General features: G+C 34.8%; 1 protein-coding gene across 1 annotated transcript; it reads right to left on the bottom strand.

Moving 5' to 3' along the window:
- Positions 1–3546, bottom strand: LOC133852777 (probable 1-deoxy-D-xylulose-5-phosphate synthase 2, chloroplastic). Its single transcript, XM_062289528.1, has 10 exons — positions 3391–3546; positions 2971–3132; positions 2678–2842; positions 2396–2546; positions 2029–2300; positions 1649–1922; positions 1268–1575; positions 880–1161; positions 498–782; positions 1–388 (listed from the first exon to the last, which is right to left on the bottom strand). Exons 1-10 carry the CDS (start codon positions 3478–3480, stop codon positions 230–232), a joined length of 2148 nt encoding a protein of 715 aa, XP_062145512.1. The 5' UTR covers positions 3481–3546; the 3' UTR covers positions 1–229.
- Positions 3547–11984: the final 8438 nt, after the last annotated feature.

The raw sequence follows: 11984 nt of genomic DNA, 5'->3' as shown, positions 1-11984 counted from the left end.
TAAAAAAATTCCGCCATAATTGATTCATATTTAACCCAAAGACTAGTGAACAAGGTATGCTTTATGATAGAGGGAATTTGAAGATATGATTCAAGAATTGTTAAACACTTTTTGGAAGTATTCCAAACGAGCATTTCTGAGTTGGTCTCCGCAAGCTCCTCCACCTAGAAAGCTAAAATTATACCTTCTAAAGATGTGAATGAATTCTAAAATTCTAAAGGCAGGAACTTTATTCCATGCGTGTGCTCACTTTCAGTGCTTCTTTTGGCCTCCCCAAGAGAGAGAAGATTGTTGCTGAGATATGCCTTGCAGAGAGCCCGGCTTCTTCTATCTGATCTTGGGGTGCTCCATGGTCAATGTATCTGTCAGGAAGCACCATTGCTCTCAACTGCAGAGAAAGCTCTAAGAAGAATTAGGAGCAGAAAAAACAAAGAAAAGAACATAAGGTGAATTTCCTCAAAAGGGAGCTTGAAATTTCTACACTGAAGAAAGATTACCTTGAGGGGTCCATCCAGAATACCAGTCAAGCTTAGGTAGTGCGATACATGAGATCCAAAGCCTCCAATTGAACCCTCTTCAACTGTTACTAAGATTTCATGCTCACTGGCCAATCGCTTGATGAGATCTGTATCCAAAGGTTTACAAAATCTTGCATCCGCTACTGTCACAGAGATGTCTCTGCCTTTCAGCATGCTTGCTGCTTGCAGACATTGTTGAACTATAGAACCATATCCCAAAATAGCAACTCTGCAGCCTTCCAACAGTATTCTGCCCTTTCCAATCTATTCAGTTTTCGAAGAAGGAAAAAAGATTTAGTGTATTTGTTTGGTATGCATCCTTCACTTTAGATATTTAGCATTTATTTACTTATGCGCTAACCTCAAGAGGGGTTCCTTTGTAATTAGGAGGAAGAGCTACTCCAATACCATTGCCCCTTGGAAACCTAAAGCAGCTGGGTCTGTCATCTATGACTGCAGCTGTGGCAACCATGTGCATCAGTTCAGCTTCATCAGATGGAGCCATGACCACCATGTTAGGCAAGCAAGCCATGTATGTAATATCAAATGCTCCACAATGGGTCGGTCCATCTGCACCTACCAAACCAGCCCGATCCATTGCAAAGCGGACAGGTAGTTTTTGAAGAGATACGTCATGTACCACCTTCATACCCATTGTAAAGTATTAGTGTGAAATTTTGCAATCAAAGTCTGAAAACACAATAAAATTTTGAAAAGAAAACCAATCCTTGTCTATTTCATCACCTCACCTGGTCATACCCGCGTTGCAGGAACGATGAGTAGATAGCACAGAATGGCTTGAGGCCCTCTGTGGCCAAGCCAGCCGCAAATGTGACAGCATGTTGCTCAGCAATCCCCACATCAAAGCAGCGATCTGGAAACTTCTTCTGAAAATAATTGAGGCCAGTCCCACCACCCATTGCTGCATGGATGGCTACAATCTTATTGTCTACTTCAGCTTCTTTAATTAGAGATTCAGCGAAGTACTGAGTATATGCAAGTGTAGAGGATTTGGTCTTAAATTGCTGGCCTGTTTTAGGATCAAACTTGACGACCCCTGGAAGCATAACGAAGTAAGAACCTTCTTAAGAACTCAAAACAAGACCACGGGTTATTGAATTCAGTCTCACCATGCATTTTGTCAGGTGCTGCCTCAGCTGGGGTATAGCCTTTCCCTTTTTCTGTCACGATGTGGATCAGGACTGGCCCTGGAGCAGGCATTGCTCGTACTTTCTGAAAAATGGTGACTAAATCTTCAACATTATGCCCGTCCACAGGACCGATGTAATATAATCCGAGCTCCTCGAAGAGAGTGGATCCAGAAGCACTAACCATACCCCTTGCGTACTCATCTACTTTCGCAGCAACTTGGTGTGCCTGCCCTCCAATTTGCTTTGTGATGCTCTATTAACAGATAACGCCCTAGTCATTATCTTTCAAGATATTATAGAAGAGATGCAAGGAATTGGTAAAGGAAGGCAACACCATATATTTAAGCTTAGAGGTTTACTTTTGCGGTTTCACGGAGTTTGCGGAAGTTGGTGCTTGCTTGGAGCTTTGCTAAAGCACTGCTGAGGGCTCCAACTGGAGTTGCAGGACCATCAAGAGTAGCCGTGGGCAAAGAGACTTGCTTATTGTCATTCAGTACAACGATCAGATTAGCATCAAGATATCCTGCATTGTTCATGGCCTCATATGCTTGCCCTGCAGTCATGGCTCCATCTCCAATCACGGAAATGACATTGTTCTTCTTCCCCAAAAGATCCCTTGCAACTGCCATGCCTGCCACGAGAGTATGATTATTAAACTCAATAATCTTCTTCTATGTATCTCATATATACAAAGGAGGGGAAAAGAATGTCGAGAACCAAACTCACCAAGACCAGCAGATATGCTTGTAGAACTATGCCCCGCTCCAAAAGCATCATAAATGCTCTCATCCCTTTTAGGAAACCCTGCAAGCCCAGAAGTTTTCCTAATGGTGTGCATCCTTGACCTTCTGCCTGTAAGAATTTTATGCGGGTATGCCTGCAAAATTTACTGCTTAGAACCTATAGCTCACAATGTTGAAACACAATGTTCTCAAAATATTATTCTGAATAAAACGATTTTCTTTTTTCTTTTTTTGCTGTTTTCGTTCAGAAAATAAAGTTTCTCACCTGATGCCCCACATCCCATATGATTTTGTCTTCAGGGGTGTTGAACACATGATGCAGAGCCACTGCTAGCTCCACCACTCCTAAGCTTGAACTCAGATGCCCACCTGTCTTTGATACTGTGTATACAATATCCGTTCTAAGCTCTGCAGCTAGTCGTTCAAGATCCTGGAAAAAAATATTTTCAATAATTAAAACCAAAACAAAAGACAATTTTTTGAGCCGGCTGTGAACAAGGAAAGCCGTCTACAAAAAAAAAGAAAAAAAAAAAGAAAAGAAAAGAAAAGAAAAGAAACCTGTGAAGATAGATTCTTCATGTGAGCTGGGTAATTGATTGTGTCCAGCAATGGCGTGGCAGGTTTTTCGCCCGAGAAATTGATCTTCCATTCATCTTTTTCTCTCCATATCATCTTCCCTTCCTCACCATCTGAGCCACTAGCAGAAGCTCTCAAGCAGAACTGTTGGAACACATCATCGATCAACAACCATTGCACCATGCATGATCATGGTTGTGAGATCATAATAATACCCACACCAAAAAAAAAAAAAAAAGCACCAAAACAATGATCTTAAACTAACTTCACAAGGGATTAAAAAAAAAAAAGGCAGAGAAAAATGAGAAACATTATTATCTTTATAAACTACCAAGAAATGAAACCCCTTTGGCAAGAATAGGTAACAGAACAGGGAAGGAAAATGATATATGATTTGTTCACCTGGTTTTTGCAGCTATGATTTGTAGTTGGAGCTTTCAGGTGGAGATAGAGAGATTGGTTTGGTCTAAAAAGAGAGCCGGAAACTGCCATTGCTGGTACAATCTAGTCAGAGGGTGGGATGAGAATACTGTCTGTGCAATTTAGAGAAGGGACATGAAAAGTTTATATAGTAGGAGGACAGAGAGAGAACCGCCTACGTGGCATAAGCACCTCGACCATTCTCTCGAGAAGGAAGATGACCATTTTACTTCAAAAACAAAAATAAAAAAAATCTAAACCCTCCCACTTTTTTACACTTGAAACTTTATTAGATGGGTTTTAAAACTATCGTTCAGAATTAATCTTTATTGAATTTTAATTTAATTGTGAGCTTAAAAGTCTTTTAAAAAGTTTGAAAATAATATGAAAAAGTGAAAGTGCGTGTAGCCACCAAAATAAAAATGTTCCATTAATTAGTGCTACTAGTGACCTGACATTCATAATTATTAAAAGAGTCATGTTATATATTACATTTTTATTGAATGACTATTTCATAAAGTTGATAGCGATGGTCAACCAACCCTTGGTTGAGACTACCATGTTAGTATTGAGTGATAAAAATGTGGTTCTAGAATAACTCTTTTCTTTTCTTTTTTTTTTTTGGATAATGACATTAATTGCTATTATTAAAACAATTAGTTAGTAGTTGATTTGTCATCAATAATATAGTCTTAATCATCTTACCAATTATTAAGTGTCATCTTAGTTTAAAATGACTAGTGAGTGATTGATTTGTCAAGATTAGACTCTTAATCATTTTATCAATTATCAATTGTCAAACCGATTTATAAGAAAATTGTAATAAAAGGTCCAATTCTCAAATATTTTCCAACCTTAATTGTTACTTCTTGTTTTAATAAACATAAATGTTATACACAACTTCATCATCATACTTTGTTGATGTGGCAAGGTTTATTAACCTTTGAATTTTTTTAACAAGAGCTAATCTAATGACCAATAAATCCTGTCACATCAATAAAATGTGATGATTACTCTTTCATAAATTCTTTAGTAGAACTCGATTAATTGGTTGTCGAGGGAGGTGTGACCACTCGTGAAATGATGTAATACTTTTCATATTTTTAAGGAACACGGGACAATTTTTATAAATTGATATGAAATAAATTTTTTCAACCTAATTTGGAGAAAACATTGTCATCTTTTTAATGGGTTCCATTTGTTGCACTTCAAAAAAAAAGAAAAAAAAAAAAAAAAGAAGAAGAGGAGTTTGCTAAGATACAACTTAGTGACTTACAAATGGTTGATACTTACGAAATTATGAAGTAATTGTTTATTAATTGTTTTGAAGTGACATTCTTTCTTTCTTGTAACCGTACGTGAATATCACAGCTAAAATTTATGGTGGAGTCTAGGATTCTAAAATTTAAGGTAAATTTACTCTTAAAATATTAAGTATTTTTTATTATTATTTAGTCATTGATTGAAGTGAGGGGACAAAATAGGGATCAGATGTGGCAAAGGCATTGGTTTTATCTCATGACAGACGTTTTATATATATATATATATTCTTATAGCAAGTGAATGAAGTGATCACTTATCAAAGTATTCATTACTAGCTAGTCTCCTATTATGTGTTAAATCATCACGATCTGATTTGTTTCCAATTTTTTTTTTTTTTTTTTTTTTTTACTTTAATTTTTTCTTAAATTGCATGTTATTGACAGTGTTAAGAATATTAGTTGGAATTTGGAGATAAAAAAAAATGTTTGGATTATTATACTTTGTATTATAATTTTCTTAGAAATTCATGTAATAGACTTACGTGAGTGCCACATGGTGTAATCTGGGTGAAAAAAATTAGGTAAAAAAATTTGACAGGTAAATTTAATTGTTTTATAGCCGAGGTGGTATGTGGTACATGAACTACCACGTTAGTTTGTAAGGGACTTATAATAAAAGTTGTAGTACTTTTAGTAGCACTCGAAACAAATATAATGGTATGGTGAATAATATATAGGGATAATTACATCGTTGGTCTCTGTGGTATGCCATAATTATTTTTCACTCCTTATGGTTTAAAAAGTGCATGGGAGGTCCTTGTAATTTGCAATAATTACAAATCGATCACTGGCGTCAAATTCTGTTAAAATTTTTAACAGATTCCGTCAAATGCACGTCAGTGACACGTGTCGCCAATAAAAAAATATAAATTTATTAAAAAATAAATAAAAATACTTATTTTTTTTTTAAAAATAAAAAAAAATAATAATAATAAAAAAAAAAAAAGCTGAAGGGGTGGCACAGCCACCCCTTTGAGGGTGGCCTGGCCACCCCCAGCCACTGGGGCATGCACTTTTTAAACAATAGGGAGTGAAAAATAATTATGGCATACCACAAGGACCAACGGTGCAATTATCCTTAATATATAGGTAAGGAAAATGCTTGGGGTGATAGGTTTTAATTTTGTGTTGGCAAAATTCATGTATCAAAACATGTTTTTTCGGTTGTAATGTTTGGTGTTGAGTTAAGGATTAAGTCAGTGTAAAAGTTGGTTCAAGATATGAAAAATTGTAGTTTATGAATGTAGTTCAACACATACTTAGTCAGAGTAAAACAACCATGCTTTTGATTCCGACATCAAATGAATGCAACCTTGATGGCGTTAGAAAACTGATTCAAAGGAATACAACTTTGTATTTGATGAAATGTTTTCAATTATGATGTTTAATTACTAGGTCAAAACGAGTAGTCAATGTAAATCTAAAAATTTGGACAAGGTCGATCGAATTAAAGTAACAAGTTCCATACTAAAATCCAATAGGCTCAATAGATGGCTCGATCGATCGAGCATTAAATGAGTTGATGCACAACAGTTTAGTAGTAAAACTCAAGAGGGTCAATTAATCCCTCGATTGACCAAGGTAGAGCAGTTTGCAATTAAACTTCAAAACCTTAATGGTATCGTAGGGTGTTTTAAACTTAACTAACTTTGACCTAAAAAAAAACCCTTATTTTACACATCTCTATATAAGCATCTAATAAGCCACAATTTTCAGAAGACCCAAATGCTATTTTTTATTGTTATTTTAGAGGTTCTTAAACACTTTTTTAGCCTAAACATGTTTGATTCATCTCCTTAGTTTTCTTTAACCAAACCATATAAAAACCTTCGGTCACTAAAGTTATGGGTTGTAGCAAATAAGATTTGTTCGTGAATGTGATTCCTATAAAAGTAGGCCAGAGGTTCTGGAGCTACTACAGCGAGAGGTGAACAAGTCCATTAATTTTCGAGGTTACAATTAGGTATTCGAAGTGACAAATGTTTTGTAGGTAAGAACATGCAATTTATAACATAAGTCGTCTATAGTGAATGCCTTTGGGGTTGATTGTCCCCCTAAGTAGTTGAACTTTTAAAGAGTTATTGAAAATGATTTCACTTTATTGCCAAAATCTTTGTGTTGATTTTATTTTCTACTTTGTTAAATTTTGGTATTGATAATTGTGGTAACTAGCTAGATTAATAATTGGCTCGGCAATATATCTTGTATTGAACAACTTGGGGTCTAAATTAGAATTTTCAATTAAATAATTTGCTTGATAATTAATCTTGTGCTTAACAACTTGGGGCCTAAATTAGAATTTCATCCTCTTAAAAACTGACATGGTAGTTCATAATTAGTAAAATGATTGACAAGTCGGATTTTTATTTAATCATTTTACCAATTATGAACTGTCACATTAGTCTATAAGAAAACCTACAATAAATGAGTATATATATATTATGATCACCAGCCTAAGACTTTATGAACCCATATATATATATATATGCTTATAAATTCCTTAAACAGAGGGGCCATTTAGTATGCATATGTATATATGTTTCAGCCTAAACGATATGATAACTATAAACTTTTGCAAGGCCAACTTGGTATTATATATATTATATGAATGGCAGCATATTATCTTAGTCATGAATCATGCCTCTCCATTATCATACTTTTCAATCTCTCTTTATTTTTCTTTTCAGAACTTCTAAAAGCAGAGAGGAAATGCGCGCGCGCGCACATATATATATATATATATTGAGTGTTTTAAATATCTAGAAAAGTCAAGAGTGTGTTGCCTCTTTTAGATTAAGGTCGCCAACTTTTTGGAATTAACAGGCCTGTTATTCCAACAAATTAATAGTTGCATGATTCCAATATTTATCGAACGATTAGTGTGTGTATATATATATATATCGACCACCCGCAGCCTCTCCTTTTGCATTCTTTATTATATATTATGTGTAATTTTTATTAATTTGTAACTTCTGGTTGGTATGGCGAATCATTGAAAAAGAAAAGAAAAGAGATCGAGTAGCCTGTGGAAATACAAGCCATCTAGTATATATATATATATATATATTCATTCAAGTAGAATAATAGTGAAGTTATTGTTAGCGTAAGCTGTACCTAATCTTAAAGTGAGACATAACCCAAATGTATACGGGCGCAACATGTAATGTATTTTTTTTTTGACATGTCCATGCAAAAAAGAGAAAAGAGGATTCGAACTAGTGACCTCCGCTTCATGAAGCGTGGTCTTCAACCGATTAAGCTACCCCTTGAAGACCTTATCGCAACATGTAATTAAGAAAGAAAAAAAGACATGGTTTGTGGAATTAAAATAAACTAGCTACATATATATACTGAAATCAATATGGTTGGAATAAAATGGAAAGAGTTGAAGGATTAGATGCTCATCTAAGGGAAGAATCTTTGAATATCAAAACCGTACAAAAATTGTGAAGAATCTAGAGGAGAGAGAGAGAGAGAAGAAGGGAGAAGGGAGGGTTTAGAATTTCTCCCTTCAGCCACTATCAAAGATCGATCCACGAGTCGTTGTCACTTGACACTTGTCGCCAAGAATTTTATGCATTAGTGCATAATTAATAATGTACGAATAACATATCTCTTAGGACATACACATTACCCACCGGCCAGCACAAATAGAGACACGTCCTAATTAACGACGTATTGTAGAGTCATCTGGCATGCCATATCAATCTCTCAATGCTAATGCCAAATCGATCAGCTTTTTGACTCAGGTTTAAAAGGTTTGTTACGTGGTATTAATATATATATATATATATATATATATATATATATAGGGTTTTATTACAACTTTTGTTGAGTAATGAGTATATACGGAAGAATGTAGAAAGGTTGATCGATCAGTTGCATATTAAAATTAAAAGATGTTAATATATACGCATATAATAACGAGCAGTTAATATAACATAACTCTGTCTAAACTGATAGATTTAAGCGTTGAAGTTGATTGGAACGGTCGATACCTAGGCACCCAGAGATGAAGGGCGTAGACGGTAGACTCAGCCATGACTCCTACGTACGGGAGGCAGCAAAAAGCTAAACCTTGACCTCAAGTAATTAAACCTCCGGATCCATATAAAATGCAAGAAGTCGATCGTGACCGACAGTGCATGCGGATGTAGTTATTTGTTATATTTGCAGTCACATTCGTAAAATGTGGATATCGCTTTAAAATATTCGTATCATGTTTTTGCTATTTGCATCTATGCGTTTATTAATGTTATTACCTGCTATCTACATATTAGGTAATGAGCCTATTTAGTCTTTTGGACCTTCTTTGAATATTTATTAATTAGGGCCCCAATTTTTAGTATTTTGTGCTTGATTTAATTTGTTTTTACACGAGAAAAAATAGAGTCAACCAAACCAATGTTAACATAACATATACCTAATCTAAAACGACGTTATTTTAGTATTAAATAGCAGAACGACATCGTTTTAATGAATTTATTAAATATAATATATATAAAATATATATTATATATAAAGAGTATGCATATGTGGTTATTAACTACATGATCAGTACTATACTTTAAAATCGTTATCTGCATCTATCTATTTATGCAGATAGTGATTTTACTAATCACATCTGAATCCAAGTGCGAGGGTAGCAGATAATTACAGATAACAAATTAATACGAACGATTAATATCCACCCGCATATACAATCCTAACCAACATATATCTTACATCGTTTTCAATGTATTTTAGGGTCGTATGCGTTGTATGATGACGCCAACAATATTTGTCTTAATTTGGGTTTTAGCAGTTGTCTTGTCTCCATGCACCATTACAAACTTCAATTGATCATTGCAAACGCATCATCTCGACGTGGGTACGTACGTTTCTCGCTAATATCTCTATTTGCGGCTTGTTTGAACATAAAATAATAGAGGCTTAAGGATTTTGAAAGGGACAACTGTGGATGACTCCCTTGTAAACAGAATATGTGTAAACTCATCAATATTTTGTTGTTTAGCTATAAATATAATGCATGGGGAACGACCTTGGGTTTGTCCTGAAGAGAGCAGGCATCAACAAGCCGGCTCCATGCCCAGATGCCTAGCCTCCGACATGAGCACGACTTGTCTCCTTTGCACTAATTCATACAAAAAATTTCACTTGGATTTAGCATTCCCACTTTATTTTCATTATTAAAAAAAAAAAAAAAGAGGTTAAATCATCACTTATTTCAAAAGTTTAAATTGATAAAAAAAAAAAAAATGATAAATTTAATTATTTAATTAATATTCTAACAAAAATTTTACTTGGATTTAAGTAGGGTTGATAATTTTTTACACGAGTTGCAAACTCGACACGAATCAAATACAAAAGCCGGATTATGGTTGAAATGTCTAATTCGTTTAATTAAATAGGTCGAGTTATGGTTCACTTATAAACTTATTGATCACCTTTTAAAAAGGCGATAACTATTCTCCAGCACACCCCTCTCTAGCAAGCCTCTCTCCAGCAAGCTAGCCAATCATTGCCCATAACACCTACCCCACCAATTGCCACCGTCACAAAAAAGAGGAAGAAAAGAGCTTTTGAAGAACGAAAAATCCATCCGCGCCAGCGTCCCACCAAACCAACATTGACCAGCCGCAGATCAGCCCACCCCAACCGCAAATTTAGAAAGCATCTGACCCAACCTTCGAAACATGCCGTCATCAACCCACGCCACGTCTCCACATCTCTGAAAGTCACATGTGTTCATTGTGGTGCGAGAGAGATAATGAAGAGAGCTTTTGTTTGGCTTTCGTTCGAATATATATATATATTTTGATGGGGAAAGAAGATCACATGATCCGAACAACTACAAGAAATGTCTCTGACATGCACCAAGATAAAGTTGGGACTTTGTTTACTGGGATATTTCCTTTTTAGTCTTTATTATTGTTATTTGATTTTCATTGTATAGTAGTTTAGTTTTAGAATTTCTCCTTGGGGACAAGGAAATTGTTAGGGGAAAGGGAATTATATGATCATAATTATTTGAAATTTTCTATGTCGTGCTAGAGTCCAATAAGGAGTATATCTCCGTAGATTTTATAGTCCAATAAAAATAAAAAGTTAGATTCCTTCCTTATTAGATTTGTCATAGTTCTAAAAGTCAAGACCTAATTAGTCTATTATAGTATTATGAAAACCATAATATAGTGTTTCTCTATTTAAAATGGAGATATCAATTATAAGAAAAGTATAAGTTAATTATTATTTTAGAATACAGTTTGGATATCTTATTTCAAAAGTGATTAAAGATTAGGAGTTATAAGTGAAGTTCTTTCAAATAATTAATTTTTCTATAAAGCTATAGAGATAAGTTTGATCCAATATATAGATTATTTAAGAGAATGTGGAGCATTTCTGAGAACATTCTCAGAATCTCAGGCATGGATAACAAGCTGAGTGGCTAGGTTTCCCTTGTATTTTGTCTTTATAATACCTCTCCTACGTGCCAACCTGTCAAGGAGTACTGGAGTAAGTTTTCCTTGTATTTTGTCATTTTTTTTTTCTCAATAAATCCTCATTTATTCAAAGAAAATAAAAAACAATTTTCAGTAATTTTCATCCAGCATGCAATTCTACTAATTTCTGGTCCAAATTGATATACTTTTCCCTTCAGTATTTATAACCCAATAGTCTGCGCGCAATTGCCTCAGATCTCTCAAGATTAGACAATTTTCTCAACAATCAATTTACCATAGACTCTATTTCAGCTAATACCACATGGTCGGCTAGAAGAATCAATCGAAATGCAAATATCTCTGCCCACTATGTGACACGTTGGGCTGCAGCCAAAATCACAACTGACAGTATTTCTTTCAACCCCCTCCTATTCCATCTATCCAAATATATAGTGAGCGGCAAGGATCCACCTTTTGTGTAGCTTGTAATAATTAGTATGTGTATGTATTTCTTTTTGTTGAGTCATTGGCTTACAATGGCTTTGTTTGTTTTCTTTTCAAGTAACTTCAAAAAACAAAACCAATAGTCATGTTTGCGTTATGATCATAGCCAGAGTAGCTGAAGAAGCTCATTCTTTTTGGATGTGAGATTAGATTTAGACCAACCAAGTTAACACACAAGGCCGCCGTATATTCCTATAATAATGTGAATATACGATCGATCAAGTCACCATCAATTATTTTTGTTGATGATGACTACAAGAAGTCAAAAAAAAACAAAACAAAACAAAATAAAGAGGCAAAAGTTGAT

Source organism: Alnus glutinosa, chromosome 12, assembly GCF_958979055.1.
Source record: "Alnus glutinosa chromosome 12, dhAlnGlut1.1, whole genome shotgun sequence".
Classification (NCBI taxonomy): Eukaryota; Viridiplantae; Streptophyta; class Magnoliopsida; order Fagales; family Betulaceae; genus Alnus; species Alnus glutinosa.
The sequence above is the reverse complement of the archived record's forward strand: the minus strand, read 5'-3'. Positions and strand labels throughout refer to the sequence as shown.

Excerpts from the sequence above, each read along its gene's own strand:
- LOC133852777 (XM_062289528.1), bottom strand. The coding sequence starts at position 3,480 with ATGGCAGTTTCCGGCTCTCTTTTTAGACCAAACCAATCTCTCTATCTC. Across the intron at positions 2,301-2,395 it reads AAGCATATCTGCTGGTCTTG|GCATGGCAGTTGCAAGGGAT; the intron begins GTGAGTTTGGTT and ends CTCTCGTGGCAG. Across the intron at positions 1,923-2,028 it reads AACTCCGTGAAACCGCAAAA|AGCATCACAAAGCAAATTGG; the intron begins GTAAACCTCTAA and ends ATCTGTTAATAG.